This window comes from Corvus kubaryi, unplaced genomic scaffold (genome assembly GCF_017639235.1).
Source record: "Corvus kubaryi isolate FWS band 111438036 unplaced genomic scaffold, C.kubaryi_AGA036_p1.0 37300, whole genome shotgun sequence".
NCBI lineage: Eukaryota > Metazoa > Chordata > Aves > Passeriformes > Corvidae > Corvus > Corvus kubaryi.
Window position 1 is genome coordinate 2,012,411 of NW_024581093.1, and position 16,650 is coordinate 2,029,060.

General features: G+C 48.1%; 1 protein-coding gene and 1 long non-coding RNA gene across 3 annotated transcripts in view; one reads left to right on the forward strand and one right to left on the reverse strand.

Moving 5' to 3' along the window:
- Nucleotides 1-16,650, forward strand: part of COTL1 (coactosin like F-actin binding protein 1) — a 19,944-nt gene continuing 3,294 nt past the window's right edge. Inside the window, exons 1-3 of the mRNA XM_042027106.1 lie at nucleotides 1-175; nucleotides 500-582; nucleotides 10,303-10,460. Coding sequence (XP_041883040.1) covers nucleotides 99-175; nucleotides 500-582; nucleotides 10,303-10,460 — 318 coding nt within the window. The 5' untranslated portion in view covers nucleotides 1-98. The remainder of the gene's footprint in view (nucleotides 176-499; nucleotides 583-10,302; nucleotides 10,461-16,650) is intronic.
- The window catches only part of LOC121664093, a 12,189-nt gene continuing 11,408 nt past the window's right edge, over nucleotides 15,870-16,650 (reverse strand). For both annotated transcript variants that reach the window (XR_006015871.1, XR_006015872.1), the window contains one exon: nucleotides 15,870-16,118. This is a non-coding gene — a long non-coding RNA (uncharacterized LOC121664093). The remainder of the gene's footprint in view (nucleotides 16,119-16,650) is intronic.

Consider the following 16,650-nt stretch of genomic DNA (forward strand, 5'->3'; position numbering starts at 1 on the left):
GGCTCGGCTCGGCTCGCTCAGCGCGGTGCGGCAGCAGCGGCGGCCGCGGCCCCCCCAGCTCCGCGCCGCTCCGCGCTGCCCCCCTCCCCTTCGCCCCCATGGCCACCAAAATCGACAAGGAGGCGTGCAGGGAGGCGTACAACCTCGTCAGGGACGATGCCACCGAGGTGAACTGGTAGGTGACCCCCGGCATCCCCCCGGACGGGCAGCGGTGCGATGGGATGCCCCGTCCTCTCTGCGCGCTTCCCAAAGGGGGACTTCTACAGACCTTGTCCCCTTCTCCTCTCCCCCTCTTCCGAAAGGATGGGGTTTTTTCAGTCTATTGTTCCCCATCTCCTCCTTTCCCTTCCTAAAGACTGTGACTGTTAAATGTATTCTTCGCCTTCCCTTCCCCCATTCCTAAGGCTGACTTTTACATGTGTTATTCCCCTTGCCTTTCCCGCATCCCGAAAGGTGACTTTTAACTGTATTATTCCCTTTGTCTTTTCCCTCCCCGAAGGGTGACTTTTAAGTACAATGGCTCTACAATCGTCCCTGGAGACCAAGGGGTAGACTATGAAACCTTCAAAAGGAAGTGCACAGGTAAGCTCCGTCTCCGTCCCTTTGGCCCCTTTCCGCCCTTCCTGCTGCCCGGTGCGAGGGGGAAAGGATGGGAGGAAACTTGGGGGGACTGGGATTAGTGCTGCTGCTTCCCCGTGCCTGCCCTGCCCTGCGGGGTCGCGTTTTCAGCTCCACAGAGTGCAACTGCCTCAAGTCCATAGTCCAGCGGGTCCTTTGTCTCACCCTTAGACTTAAGACCGTTTCGGCTCCTTCTCCCCTCTTTGCACAATCTTTCACTGCTTCTCGGCTATAAACCCGATAAAACCTTGATAAGCAACGGTCGCCTTGTTTGGCAATGCAATTTCAGGGCAAAACCGACTCAATTTTTGTGGCTAGAAAGATGCGGTCTTACAGATCACTGGGAATGAAATACTTCTAAAATTCTTCTGAAAATCACAGCACTAAAGTAACTGCAGTCGGAAGGCTTGGGGGGATTTTTTAAGAACGTGAAACCTGAGCGGAGGGTGGTCATTGCAAAGCTGGGCTCGAACAATACCGCCCTGCGAACAATCGCGGATGTGGCGTTGCACAACCGCAACTGTTGCGGCTCCGGGTTTAAACGTGGCAGTCGATTGTTGAGCTGCCGGCTGCGGAACATTCAGGGCAGGAACAAAGCCTGGGGAAAACAGGAATAAACTGAGGAGTTTAACTTCGTCTGGTCGTGACTTTTGATGAGTTTCACAAAAGCGGGTTTTGATTTTTATCTCGGTTTTCCTCCTGTTTTGGCTGCTTTTGGTTAACAATGTCACCAAGTGATGTGAGACACGGAGCATTTTTGATTAATACTGGATTATAACAAAGTCTTCCTCGCTCAGCCAGTTACTGTACAATCAAGTGCTATGGTTCACCTGTATTTTTAGAATGATGTGTCTGAACTGTGCAGGAATCGTGCATTGAGCAGTCTCTGCCCTCTCAGGGTGGGGCAGTTCCCGGGGATACCTCCGGCAGTCCCGTGGCTGTGGAAACAGCAGTGCCTGCCCGTGGGGCTGTGAGTCCCGGGGCTTGGCTGTGCTTTATTGAGTGGAAGGGGAGAACTTCCAGGAACGTAACTGAGGGCGGGACAGGTCTGATCAATCATAGGAGAAGAGTGTATTTTAGTCCTTGGAAAGGAGCCATGAAATGAAGATGGTTTAGGCTGCCCTGCTACGATGTTGGCAGTGGGGTCTTACTGAGATTAACACAGCTGCATCGTTTCCAGCTGTTCTGGAGAACCTGCAGGGAAAATTCTCAAAACTAAGAGAGGAAAACTCCTGTTGTAGTTGGTGTCAGGAGAGATGGTCACTGCACTGCAGGAACTCCTTCCCACTCAACTCTTTTTGGTGGGCAACAGAAGGGAAAAAGCAATTACCTGGAATCCAGGGAATCCCAGGGCTCAGCACTTTGGAAGTTCATGGCAGTGATTAATTGTTCCCTTGGGAGGTCAGTGACTTCGGGATCTGAGTGCCACATTCTCTGTCTCCTCTCCTGGCCAACATAACTGAGCATCTCCGGTGTCTCCAGACACCTGAGGCTTGCAGGGGAGCCTTCCCCATTTATTTTTCTCTCCTTATCTTTGTACAGTCTATGTCTTTCTTTTTGTCTGAGCTGATTTTCAATGTTTTTTTCTGGATGGCACCCCCTTAAGAACTTCCTCTCCTCCATTCTGTGGCAAAGGGAATCCTTTTAGAAGTGGCTGAGCAGGCAGAGGGGCTTGCAGGCACTGGTTGGGCTGGCTAGGATGAGGATAACAGCTGATGGAGGCACACACTGCACTCTGGAGTGCGGCCACATTTGTGTTCTTGCCGTCGCTGGCACGGGCCAAACCCGTTTATAAACAGGGTGTTCAAACCAAGCTGGCCCCAAGACAGAAAAACCAGGAAATTTTCTGTATTTTAGAAATAATCTCGGTAAGGGAAGAGTTAAATACAGGGCACTTGTGGGGTAGGCTGTGGCCTATTGTTAGCCTCTAATGGGGAGCTAAATCCCTTAGAGCCGCTCCATTGCTCCCTTTCCCTGTTCCTTCTTTCCCTTTCCCTTGGCATGCACCTGGTGAGGGCTGTTCTCTGGCAGACCAGGGCCAAGAAACTGTCCTCAAAACCACCTCTGGAGCACAGCTGTTAGAGGCTTAAAAAAAAAAGCAAACTAAGGTGCCTGGTCCTTGGCTGAATGCTAGAAAGGATCTTCCTCCACCCGCGAATTAGGGTGCAGCAGCTGGGGAAGGAAGAGATGCAAGTTTTGGAGCCTCCATCTGTGCAGAAAACCTTCACCTGGCCCGCTAGACATAGTCAGGAATCAAACCTTGTACCAGCAGTGAAGCTGGAGCTTTCCTTCCCATCTGGAAGAAAGTCGAAGTAAAGTTGGTTGGAATATTTCTACTGAAACGAAGTCAGTAAAGAAGAGTAGCAAGGGATGGGAAAAGCTGCTAAATATTATTCCTTCCTGTTGCTACATCTCTTTCCTCCTGATCTCTTCCATCTCCTTTTACATTTCACTGGAGGGGAGAAGAGCTGCTATCAATGCAAACAGCTTCAGAAAATGTGATTAAAAATTTAAAAAACCCTGCTATCAGAATAAACTTCCTTGTTTTGAATTCCTATTGTGTGAGAAAAACTGCTCTGAAAGCCACAAAGTGCTGCAGCTGCCTCTGGTAGAAGCTGAGCATGATTTGGTGGTTGAAGGTGAGAGCCGGAGCTGGGATTGCAAATCTCAGAGGGCGAAGAGTCACTGCCAGAGCTCGCTCTGTTCCACTTCCTGCACCAGCCATTTCAGCGGCATTCTGAGCTGCAAACATCTGCGCCCCCCTTTCGTTAAGAACCATTCTTATTAAAAGCACCTTCGTGCACATTGCTCCCCTCCCGGGCATCGGGTGGCAGCACGGGCGGGGTCGCTGTGTGCTCATTCCAGTGGCAAGGGCTTTTCTACCAGTTTGGAAGGCATTTGCCTGTGGTGGATGTCCTGCCTCGTGCAGTGGCAGAGGCTGGGGGGGCTGGAAGGGGCTGTTGGTAACAGGGCTGTATTTTTGCTTTTTTCCCCCCATCCATAACCCTTTCCATGCCCAGCCCATCACTGACTCTGCAAACCTCCTCGGGGAACCAGCGTGGTTGGGGACAAAGGGAAAGGAGAGAAACTGAAATTGCTTCTTTTAGAGGAAGCAGCAGTTCAGGGAGGGCTGTGTCGGAAACCAGCTCTGCACACCTCCAGCCCCACTCTGGGGCTGCTGGAGGGGCACATGTGACAGAGGTGCTGAGCTGGGGCATTGAGGCCCACGCCCTGAGCCAGGAGCTGCTGCTGTCCCTGCTGTGGGGTCATTCCTCCACTGCTCTGCTCTCAGATACATGTCCCACATCAGACCTGCATCTTACAGATCCTGCTGGGGAGGCCTTTTCTCCCCAGGCTCTTCACTGAGCTTTGGGTAGGAGCAGAGAAGTCTAACACAGGGCATCATTAAACTACCACGGTTTCCCATCCCCCTGTTTGGGGACAGCAATTGCCACTCATAAAGGAAGGAAACATGGAAAAAAGAGCTTCCTCAGTGCCCTTTTGTTCAGGGTCCTGGGGTGATGCTGCAACACAGCCTGAACCCTGGACTTGTGCATGTCAGTCGCTATCGTACTGGTGCTGTCAAGGTCTGTGTGTCACAAGACAACTCAAACACTGGCTGGGAGGAAGCAGACCCTGCTTTAGAGCCAGGCATTCATCTTCTCTGTCCTCCAGAGGCCAGCCCCACATGTGTGAGCACCTCTCCTCCAGCCTATCCCAAAGTAAAGCTGAGGAGGTCGGTTTAAGCCACTGGCACATCCTTGTATGATTAGGAGGTGGCTGCTGGTGGCTCTTCCTCTTGCAGCCCTGCCTAATGACCAATGTCCTGCCTGTGCTGGCCCTTGTCTGACCCAAAGAGTCTGGAGACCAAAGACATTTATTGTGTCAAGGTCATTAAACACTCAGTGTAGACACCCCCTGCGTCTTCTGGTTGAGGACTGTTTTGCTTGGGCTTAACAGCACAGATTACCTCTGCATTAAACAAGGACTTAATTCAAGGCTTCTGATCCATTTTACTTCCCAGTTCCAGCTCTTGCCTCTGCAGATGGCCTGCCTCCAGAGGAAGCATTAATTTGGTGGTCAGTACTACGTGCCACCAGTACACTTTGAAAAAAGCAGCTGAGCTGGTGCATTTGAAGCCAGAAACAGATAAGAGTTGAAAGTTATTGTATAGAAGGATGTGAAAGCTCTTAGGATTTTTTTTTTTTATGTTTTTAATTTCAAAGTCTTATAACTGGTGATGCTGTTGCTGAGAAGAGTGGAATGAGTTACAACAGAAATGACATCCTGGGAAGCTTCTGTGTGTGCCAGTTGTACCTGACTGCCCTGGACATTGCCTCAGTGTCTGTGTTAGGAAGAAGCAGAGCATCACATTGGCTCTGTCTGTGGTTTAATTTCATTTTTTTTAGTGTGTATTCTGCCATTAAGCAGTAGAGTGGTCAGAAGACTGGATTCCCCCCCCCCCCGGCCCCCCCATACCATATGTGAACAGCTGTTTTCAATGCATCTCTGACAAAAGAAATAATGAGCCTTTTATTTGGAAAGCCCCAGTCCAGATAAATAATTGCAATGACAGCATGAAATGGGATAGTTATTCATGTGTCTGAAAAGATCAGACCAAAACCACACTGGGCATTCAGCAGCAGGAAGAACAGAAAATCTTTGGTCTGAAATAAATACCCTATAAAATCATTTGGGGTTGACATAAAATATTAGAAAATAGAAATAGAATCGTCTCCTAATAAAAATACAAGGTTTTTTGGGATTTAGATCAATTGTCCCATAAAGCCTGAGCTGCACATTAAAAAAGTAGGAGCTGTGAGTTGAGAGATCACCAAGGTTACATTGGCACCTCAGGTTGCAGGAAAGATTTGTAAAAACACACGAGGACATATAATGAGATAGGTGCTTATCTGCATTTGGCTGCATCTTAAGTTGCTAAAATGGGCCTTGTAAATTACTCTCCTACTGCTTTTGTTTTTCCTCTTCCATGTTCATCTCTCCTGCTTTCCCTTACTGGCTATTTAAAGGAAGACCTGGGGCCATGGGTGGCTTATGGAATTTGTCACCCTGCCCCTGTGCCCTCCCTGCCTGTGTGAACGTGCTCTTGGAAGGGTCACAGCGATCTCCTGGCTGCCAGCTGGAGCCCAGGCTTAGCCTGGCCCTGGCTATGGACAGGGTGTGGGCTTAGGGAATATTCTCACTGATTTTTGTGGGAGTAAGTCATCAAGTCAAGGTCTGCAGTGATGGTAACTCTTTGGTTTTGTGATGTTTAATTAAAATGTCATGTCTGTGGGTCTGCCTCTGCCATCCCATGGGAGGCACAGGAGCAGGGAAAGAAGAGCTCTGTACCCTTTGCCTGCCTTTTGTTTTGGGCCTGTCTGGACACCCAACACCACCATTCCTTCCTTCAGGGAAGAGCTGGATCTCCTTTTGCTCCCACTCTGCCTTCCAGTGTACACCCAGGTCAGGAGAGAAACCATGACTGTCACTGGGGTAGCAGCAACCCCCTGCTGGCTTCACTGGACCAGAGAAGCCCCTGTGGGGTCATTTTCCCTGTCCACTTGTGTCCCTGCACTTACATCAGCCACCCTGTGTTACTTGGAGAAGGTTTGGTGCCACAGCAAAGCCCTTGGTGGCCCTGGGGTCAGACATGTCTGAGATGATTTAATGAACACATCAGGGTACAGCAAGGCAGCACTGCACAAGATCTGTGGGCTTAGCACGGGGTTTAAGAGGAAAAAACAGTGTAGGAAGAGGTAGGGAACGTTTGTGTCTGCACCTGTAGCCACGTGACCACAGGGCTGACTGAAGAGGTGGAAAATTGACAAATTAATCTAAAATTAATCCAATTGAAGTAAACAAATTCAATCCTCATGGAACCCGTCATGCACTGAAGTAATTCACTGTTGGACAGAAGACAAAAGCAGGTCAGTCCATCGCCTGCCTTGCTGCAGGTGACCTTGATTCAGCAGGCAGGTGAAGCTGGGAGCAGTGTTTCCATCGTGGCACATCTCTGGCTTGGCCATTCAGAGCCCTCAGCCTGAGAACCGTGACACTCTGCCAGTGTATTTCTTTCCTGCAGCTATTATCTTTTGCTGATGAGTCACTGCATTTGAATCTAACGGGGAATTTTTCAGCACAGCTGAACCAAAGCACTTGAGTGGATGTAGAAAAAAGGAAGGATACCATGAAGGAAATCTCCATAGTTTGGCATCAAGCTTTGCTGACAGCCAAGGGCAGCTTAATCAGAGTATTTGGAAAATCCTGCCTTACTGATAAATAAAGAGTTTGGAGAGAAATACTGAGTGATGCTCGTTGAGGCATTCATTGTGCTGCTCGTTGTTTGTCCAGCCATTGTGAAAGGAGTCGTGGTATTAATTGAGTTAACATTGTTAATTTCTGCTGTTTGGATCTTGTGAGATCTCAAATAAAGCTGCTATTTCTGTTCCCCCCAGATCTGGTATTTGCTTCTCTCTGCCCTGAAATGCATGGCTCAGTAGCCAGGAAGGGGGTTCTACGCAGGATTTCCTCTTTCAGGGGAAATCTAGGCTGTCTCTCTCTGATTCGTTCTGCTTCCCTCACTCCCAGCAAATTCCTAAAACCACCGCGAGTGGTTGTGCGTGAGAAGGGAGTGGCGGATGTTAATGCCTTGAGATTTCCCGGGGAATTGGCACTGATGGCATTGATGACTTCCAGCGTGGGGACTTGATGTGGCAGGGTAGAACTGATTAACTGTGAAAGAGGAAATCTGGGAGCATGAAAGAACTCGTGTTTTATCCTCTTATCACTCTGAACATGCTTCAGACTAATTGTGAAACTCAGCCACTTCTGCTCAGGGATTTTGACCTGCAGTTGGAGAGGCTTATACCCAGGCTGAGCTAGTGCTAAAAACCTCTCCATCCATCCCTGATGCCCTTCTAGAAACAGAGACATGTTAATTGCTCAGGGCTCCAATGCACATTCCCTCTTGCCTTTGTGTGCAGCTGCTGAAACGCTGCCGCGATTCGCACACGGCACAGCGACTTAAGGCATCGCGTTTGTGCTAAATACACTGGGCTGAAGACTGTGGCAGCTGAAGAGCCTGTTCTGCCTTCAGTGGGGATATAAACTCCATGAGGAGACGGGAGGAGATGGGACCCAGCTGGGGTGTGACCCCTTCAAGCCCCCACAAGTGAAGCAGCCCCAGGAAATTCTGCTCAAGAGGTGACTCAGAGCCCCAGTCCAACCTCAGGTGCTCATTAAACTTACTGGGACTGAACGTGGTGAAGTAAGAGTTGCTCATCTCGGGTGATCTCATGGGTAAAAGCTGGAATTGTGGGATTTGGCTCTCTTTAGTGTCATAGAGCTGCTTTCAACCAGGATGGGCAAGCACTGAAAGTTCTGCTGAGAAGCAAATCCTGCTGCTGCCAGTGAGCTGTGGGTTCATGTAAAATGGGAGTTATTCTGACAGATAAATTCATAGAATCCCAGAATGATTTGTGTTGGAAGGGGCCTCAAAGATCATCTTGTTCCACTCCCCCTGCCATGGATAGGGACAACTTCCGCTATCCCAGGTTGCTCCAAGCCCCATCCAACCTGGCCTTGGACACTCCCAGGGATGGGGCATCCCTGGAACTTCCTCTCTGTGCTGCTATGAAAAAGCACTGTTTTTTTCATGTTCATTATCTTTTTCCATTCTCTTTATTATAAAGGGGCATATTCCAGCCTTCAGGCTCTGTAACAGCCTTTGGTAGAAGGGTAGAAGGGATGAAAACCCCACAGGCTCAAGGTGGGAAGGGCAGTGACACCAGTACAGCGCAGGACGTCCCAGCACTCGATGACATTAAAGTGCCTTCCAGCACCCTTCCCAGAGGAGCCACAGAACAATTCTGGGCAGAGCGTGGCCTCCTTTGCTGTGGGAGCTGGGGAAGCAAGGCTTGTTCCTGGATCTGTTAATTGTAACCTTAGGGGATTTACTGTCTCGTTTCACCTTGGGTATTTCCTGGCTGTCGCTTCATTTATGGTTCTAATCAATCTTGGGAAGAGGATTTGCTGTCAGAAACAGGAGTCTCCACGTGAGTTTCCTACACTCCCCAGTAGCAGGGTAACAGAGAGAAGTTTGGTTTGCCTGCGCTGTTGATACACGACTCTTTCTCTCCTTCCAAAGATCCATCTGGGTTTTCCCTCTGAATAAGAGCTTTCTCTTTGTTTCTATTTTGAAATCCTCAGAGGAGTTTGTTTTAAACACTGTACTGGCTCACACACACCCCTCTACATCCATTTTCTAGTTTGCCCAGTATTTCTCTGTCAACGACAAAAAAAAGAACAGAGAGAACAAAACAGGAAGAGCAGAGATGGATTTTTTTTTTCAGACTTAAAATGTCTTTTATCGAGGGGAATTTGTCTTTGTTCATACTTTGGCAAATCAAAGTGTTAAAGAAGCTCTGAGATACGTCAGCTTGCAGAGAATATCCCAATTTTTTGGTTTTTTTAAACACTGATTTCTAGCAGCTTATTTCCTGTGGATGAGCAATCCAGAGCTGCTTCTCCCCTGTCTCCAGAGCTCCTGTCCTGGCTGCTCAAGGAGCGTGCTGGGGATGTTGGCAGTCATTCCTGCACCTGGAGCCTACATTTTCACCTGGCAATTAGTCAACCCAGCAAATCCCTCCAAGGCATGTTGAACTGGTCACAACAAGTGTACCAGGATTACCAGGAGTCGTCTCAAACAGCAGGTTTGTTCTTCTGGTTTGAGTCACCTCCTCTAAAAGGCCTCGAATGACCTCTGAGAGATGAAGAAGCCATGATTAAGAATATTCCACAATTGCACAAGTGTCCATCTGCTCTGCTTTCTGCCACTCCTGGTGGAAGACTCCAGCATCCCTTGGAGCCTGGGGATGCAGGGGGATGGTGCCCCTGATCAGGAAGGCTTCCAACTGCCTGGATCCATGAGTCACCAGGAGATGGAGGAAGGAACTGTTTGAGATAAGAGTCTGCAAGGTTGTCACACATATGGCCAGGCTAAATTAGTCTGGTATGGTGTAGCACAAGCCAGCTGTGAGACAAAGATCAGCACAGTTCGAAAATCCAGGACTTTTCTCTCCAGGGCTTTGGGAGGAGTAGAAAACTACACCTGGACAATTGTGGATTTTTCTTTTGCTCCTTCTTCTCCCCTCCTTCTTGTAAACTCATACTCCAAGTGAGCCAGAATGTTACTGAATGGAAGGAGGGGGAAGGATCAGACTTGCACAGTGGCCAGTTTCTGGTAATGTTATCAAATGTGCCTCTAATCCTGCTATTCTGCAAGAAAGAGATGCCAGGATATCACTTTCTTCCCTTCTTCACCAGACCTGCAGATGAACCATTTGGCTGAATGTGTAACTGGGGTTCGCTCTGTGCTCTTGACCTGCCTGCTGGCTGTGTTTTAGCCATTTCCACTGTGCTGTGGGGTGTCCAGCACAGCCAGCTTCCTCCCAGTAACTCAGAGAACCCAGAAGAGGCAGAGCTAACCCAGGCAAAGCACACCTTGTAAGCACAGGGCACATGAGCAGAGCCCCTGTACTGCCCCCTGATTCCCAAATGCTGGCATTGAAACACGGGATCAGCACCTGGCCTTGGTGTGTGAGAGCAATAGGCTCACCCAGGAAAACGGGAAGGCAGGGATGTTCCTGGTTTGAATCACTGTATCCCTTTTTGCCTCTGCAGATGATGTGCGATTGTTCGGCTTTGTCCGATTCACCACCGGCGATGCCATGAGTAAGAGAGTCAAGTTTGCCCTCATCACTTGGATTGGAGAGGATGTCAGCGGCCTGCAGAGAGCCAAAACTGGGACTGACAAGACTCTGGTCAAGGAAGTAGTACAGGTAACCTCTTCCTTCTTCTCTTAACCACCAGCTCCCATCGCTGTTTTCTGTACAGACACCAGCAGGAGGGAGAGAGGGGGAAGGATTGGATCATCCTCCAACTTAGGAGTTAATCCTTTAAAAAGAAGACAGTTTCCTATTGCCTGTCTTCCTCCTAGGAAGGCTTAACATCTGCCCTTTGAGCACTCAGGCGTAAAGAAGCACCTTTTGAGCTTAAGGCTGCCTTAGCTATTTCACGAGGAGGGAATTCATGCACTCCCCTCCCTGTCACCACTAAGATGTCTCCCATTCCCTTCCTCGATATGGAAATAATACAATGTTGAATGATCCAGAGCAGTATTAAGTTAAGCAGGTAAAATTAAACAGGAAAACCCACACCCTTGTTTAAACTTCTCTGGAGGCCTTTTGTCTCTGCACGGTGAATTCCTGGAGCTAATCACCCAGAGTCTGAAGTCCCTATTGTACCAATTAACTAACAGCTCTTAATAGCTAACTAGATGTGAACTGGCTTTGTTCGGCCCTGGGCGTAGCAGGGGAAAGAGAAATGTGCTCAGTGCAAGTGAGAACGAACAACAGCCAGGAGAGAAGTGACTCGTGGGGGGCTGCACAGAAGCACAGCTGAAACCTGGCTGTGATGGGGAGGATGCTGATGTTAGGAATGCTTTTTCTGGAGAAGTATTTAAAGCAAGATTAGCTCTTCCAACTAAACATAGAACCGGCTTGCCAGAGCCTGAGAAATGGTCTTGTTTATGCTCTTGGAGAAGGGGCTGATGATTAAATTAATCTCTCTCAGTAACTGAGCTCTTGGCTGTGTAAAGAAATCTCCCGACAGGACACTATGAAGGGTAAGAATGAAGCCCCTCTCAACTCTTTGGAAGTTTATATGATACAAAATATTACATTTAGATAAGAAGAATGAAGAAGATAATGCATTCCTGCCCTTCCATACGATAAGATCTGGTGCTAAATGTTTCAGAATGACAACGACTCACAGGGGGTCTGTTCTCCAAAGAAAGTTCCAGAATGACACCTGAGAGATAGGAAAGCAAGGTTCTGCTCATGGGAAGCAGCTGAAACTGTGTAATTGTAGCCGAAGATGAAATTACAGAGTACTAATGAATGACTCTTGTATGAGTCACTAAGCCCAAGATTTTCTTAAAACTCTGTTTAGACAATGTATTCCTGTTGAGTTGAATAGCATTCCTGAGCACTGTGCTCAGATCTGTCCCTCGGGTCTGTTCCATATAATTTGCAATTTCACTTGTTTCATCTTTGATTAGTAGTCTGTACAAGTTAATAATCTGGTGAAGCATTAGCCATTCTTGGCTGTTACTTAAAAGCTTTCATATTCCAATTAGTCTGTGCTAAGATACAAAAACAATACAACTGGTGCTCGATATACTTTTACTGAGCAGCCTTGTCTACAAACCCCTGCACAGCATTTCTGAGTGTCATGGCAATGGTGATCTGCTCTCCAGAAGAAATTATCTTGACAAGTACTTTGAATAACTCTTGATATGCAACTGAATCCCTCTGCGTGGAGTGAGATAAAAGCAGAACTATTTTCTTCTTTTTATGCCTGTGACCTTGCAGATAATCTGTCAAAATAAACAAGGACAAGAAAGTCCAACTGAAATTTAATAGAGGGAATTTATCCCAGAGCTATTTCACTCGTAGTAGTTCTCTTGGCCCTCAGGTACATTCTCAGTCTTCAGTTTTTTACACTTTTTTATTTGAGATGTGAGTTATACATAAAAAATACACTTTTTTTTTTGTAATGATAAACTACAAATCTGAGTCAGTGTTGGTTCATCATTTGGAATAAGGAGTACCCTAAGGTGGCAGTTTTTTGGTCTGCAAACCCTGAAGGGGATGTAGGTGCAGTTGGCTCTGTGCAGGGCCCACAGGTGCCCTCACCCTGGGGAAGGGTGGCACAAGGAGGCTTTTTGTACAGCTTTGATTTTACGACCTTCACAAGGGATAGGTTGGGACTCCAGAAGAGCAGCTCTTCACTCTGGGAAGCCGTCAGCAAAACCTGAAGGGCCCTCACTATCTTGTACTATTTGCCAAAGCAACCGTGGGTCTTTATTAAAGACCAAAGCGTGAGGGGATTCCTGTTTTGTATCCTGGGCTGTGCTGTGCTGATGAGCTGGGGCTGAGCTCTGCTCAGAGCTGAACAAACACCAATAAATGTTGCTGTTCCTGTGAGACAGAATGAAAGTCAGCTCAGGCACCGCCTGCCAGCACAACCCACCATGGGGCAGCCCTGGGATAAAGAGTGTTCCCACACAGGGATCATTATGGGCTCCTAGAAGCACCTGCCATAAGGAAAACACAAGGGATATTAACTGGTGAAGAGTAGATTATGGGCTGTGAACAAAGGGATGAACTATTACAAAGCAGAGAGAGGAACTGGGTTGCCCTGGCTTTTGTATTCCTGCCTTGGAAGGGGGAGCAGGTGCTGTGAAATCCATAGGGAGGTGGCTGGGGAAGCAGTGCTCATAGTAAGTGCAGGAGGTTGCCAGAAAATCTCTCAGGAAGAAAGGACAATTGATTTTTAGCTGTAATAACTGTAAAATGACAGGGATGGATCTCATCTGCTGAAAATAGCTGTAGTTCTTCTGATCTGTACTAGATGAGAGCCAGGTCCTCTGGCCCTATTTGGACTTACCCTTATTACCTCTTTAATGTTGTTGGAAAATGGGTTTTGAGTTTATTGTATTTCTTTTGGATTGTAGAAAAATGCATTTAAGGAGCTATCAGGAGCTTTTTTTTTTTCCCCCACAGACATTTATTTTTCCATCCTGTCCTCCTTAACTCAGCTGGAAATCTTGGATCAAGCCTGCAGCCTGGTCCAAGTAGTTCAGCTGGGAGCAGATTAGAAGCGAGGCCAGGATGGGGAACAAGTGTTTGTCTTAAGGGTCTGCCTAAGTAGTCCTGTGTGAGGCTGCTGTGCAAATGGAGACAGGGAGCAGGGGATGCACTGTTCCATCTTTTATCCACTGGGCTTCTCTCCATGCCGAGGACAGACCTAATGGGGGAAGAAGTGGCACACAATTTCCCATTGCAGGCAGTTGCTTAAGATGTTTGGGAGATCATTTCTGGAGTAGAGTCTAAACATGTCCCTAGAACAATCTAAACAACTGGGAAGTTCACAGAACAGTGACTTCTGCAAGGCTGCAGCAGGAGCAGCAGCAGCAGCCGTGTGTCACCTGTGCACAGGGTGACCTGGCAGATGTGTACAGAGAGCCACCCCGGGCACTGGTGACCCCTGCACAGCTGCACTCTGGTCACCAGACCCCACAGCAAGGATGAGCCCAGGCACAGGGGCTGGGGCACTGGGAGTGGCACCCGGTGCTGGAATGGGATGGTTTTAGTGTAAACACCAAAGAACTGGAGACAGGACTTGGTTTCCCTCTGAGTGTTGCTTCCTCTCTGTGAACTTGTTGCCCTCCATGACTGCATTTCCTACCAGGAGATTTTAACTCTTCCTTAGGCAGCATTGGGGTCTTTTTCCTTACAGGACAGAATTCATGTCCTGCAGGACTCTCTCAGCAAAGGGACTGCCCAACCTTTGCCAGTTTGTCTGATTTTCCATGGATTTTGACTCTCCTCTGTTTTCATCAGCACTCCTTCCCCCACAAAGTCATATGCTCTGTTATTTCCCTAATTCATATTCAGGGTAAAACAGCTCTGTTTCTGTGAGCAAATATTCATGGCATTTTATTCATCATTATTTTTGGTGAGGAATTCTTCTGGCTTTCATGATGTCAACAGCTCTACTGAGTTCCTGCTTTGCAGCTCATGGCCAGATCTTTTTTTGCTCACCTTTCCCTTTTCCTCTGAATTCCTCACTGCACTGCTGGTGTCTCATGCACCCACTGATGGGGTCCCTGTCCCTGATCTCGGGCCAGGCACCACACACAGAACTCCCCGTAGGTGCTTTGGTTTTTTCATATCAGTACAGAGTCCTGACCAGAAGATTAAATATCTGAATTAAATCAGAAGGTTTAATAGCTTTGTCAGAGGCAGTCAGGAAACCAAACTCACAGGGAATGGCTACATCACGGTGGCTTTGAGAGTCTTACTCATGAGGGTGAGTGAGATCCTGCTGGGAAAGCAAACTAAATTCTCCTTTTTGACTGTTTTTCCTGCTCTGGTTTACTGTAATGACCATACCAAGTGGATGTGGATTTACAGGAACTCCTAGTCTAGAGAAGGGGGTCAGGATCAGCAGCTTCTCATCGCCCCGTGTCTGACACACAGGCTTGTGACTCTTCCAGTGGGATGAAGCAGAGATAGGGAGAATTTGCAGAGCAGCTGAAATGCAGTTCCCATTGCTGAGACAAGTGTTTGCCAGAGGTTTGGACTGGCTTCTCCCAGCGGCTGGAACTGGTCCATGTAAAATTGGCAGGGAGTAGATTTGAAGAGAGGGATTTTGCTGAGCTTGGAGTCTGACAGCTGAGTGCAGGAGCAGGTTTGCTGTAGGCCTGAGACTTAGACCATGCTGGAAAAGAAACCTGGGAGATGTCACCTCCTCTGTAGTGCATCTGCACTGAGGGTGAGATGACCAGTGGATGGGAGTGACAACATTAAGGACAATGGAAATGAGGATTTGGAACATCAGCAGAAGCTGCTGCAAGCCCCACTAAAAATAAAATAAACAAAAAATGGCAAGAAGCTGCTCAACTACCTGGCACCATCTGTAGCTGCTAAGAACCCCAGTGTCTGCAGACTATACAAGGATTTTACTCCTGGCTTCAGGCTTCCCAAGCTGGGATTTGTACGGGCCTCTGCAGACCTTGTTTGGTACAATATCTGCACCACACACACTTTCCCTTGGACAGTTTGGGGAAATTTTATGGCCCATACGCTAAACATTCAGGGCTTGGGAGAAGAAGAAAATCTACTCCACCCTTCGCCCCCCCCCCCCTTTAAGCTGGCTGGAAGAGAGGGATTGAGCTTTCTGCACAAATTTTGTGCTTCCCAGGGAGGAATGCAGGCTCCTTTTTTGCTCCTGCGTAGTTGGAGCCCTTTCAGTCTGTACTGGTGTGGAGGTTGACACAGGGGATGGGGTTGCAAAATTGTGACTCTTTTCTGCTCAGGCACAAAGAGGAGCTCGTGCCAGAGAGGTGCACTGGGGAACCGTGGGTGAACCTCAGTATTTCTGTGTCCTGTTCAATGATTCGAGAGGCAAAGCAAAGAGATTGTGGTCACTGTTGTGTTGTGAGAGTGATAGAGACAAATGGCATCATTGTTTCTGTTATCTGTAGGCTGCTGGTGACTGGGGTGAAGACAAAGGCTAGAATTCACTGGCAGGGCTTGCTGTGGTTGTAGAAGGCCCGGGGTTGGGGGGAGGAGAAGGGAAAAGGAAGTGGAGGATGTAAAATGAAGACACATGTCAGCAAATCAAGGGCCCGAGCATCAGAGTTATGTACTGTGTCTTAGGAGTTGCACCCTGAACAAAAGCTCGGCCCCAGAGAGCTCAGACAGTAAATTCAGAGTGATGAGGGAGGCTGTGGCTGGAGAAGGTCAAGCAGGGCGTTAAAATCAGAAGTTCCAGGCACCAAACTCACCAGAGGCATCTTCTCGCCTTGGGGCCAGGCTTGAGGAGACACCATGGTGGGTAAGAGCTGGTGTGAAGAACCGAGGAGGACCCTGAGAGAATGGAATAAAGCAGAGCTATTAATAGCAGTGACCCAGATTGCACTCTGAGGGTACAAATCTGGCACAAGAGGTGGCCCAGTCAGCTAAGAGGATATTTAAGAGTGGCTGGGAGAAGAACCTGTCTGTCCACTGCTAGGGGGATACTGTTCAATCCTTGCAAGGTGTCTTGGTGGTGTTGATGTGAATTCGTGGCTGGTGGCCACAGATCATCACCCAGGAGACATCTGGGTAAGTGCCTAATTGAGAAGGCATCTGAGTAATTATATTTATTTTGTGGCACATATGATTAATTCTCCTCTGTTCGGGCATGAGTGCACTTGCAGTTCTAATTTCAGAATCAGCTGGATTCTGCAGAGTGGGCATTGAAAGGAACCCTCCCCACATTTATAAAATACACCCACTTTTCATGGAATCCCTCTCAGAAATTTTTTTATGGGCCTGCCTCAGTTCTCACTAAAGCAGGGCAAAGACTCCCCCTGAAATCACGGAGTCCTGGATAATCTGCTTCCCGAGGTGAGGAAAA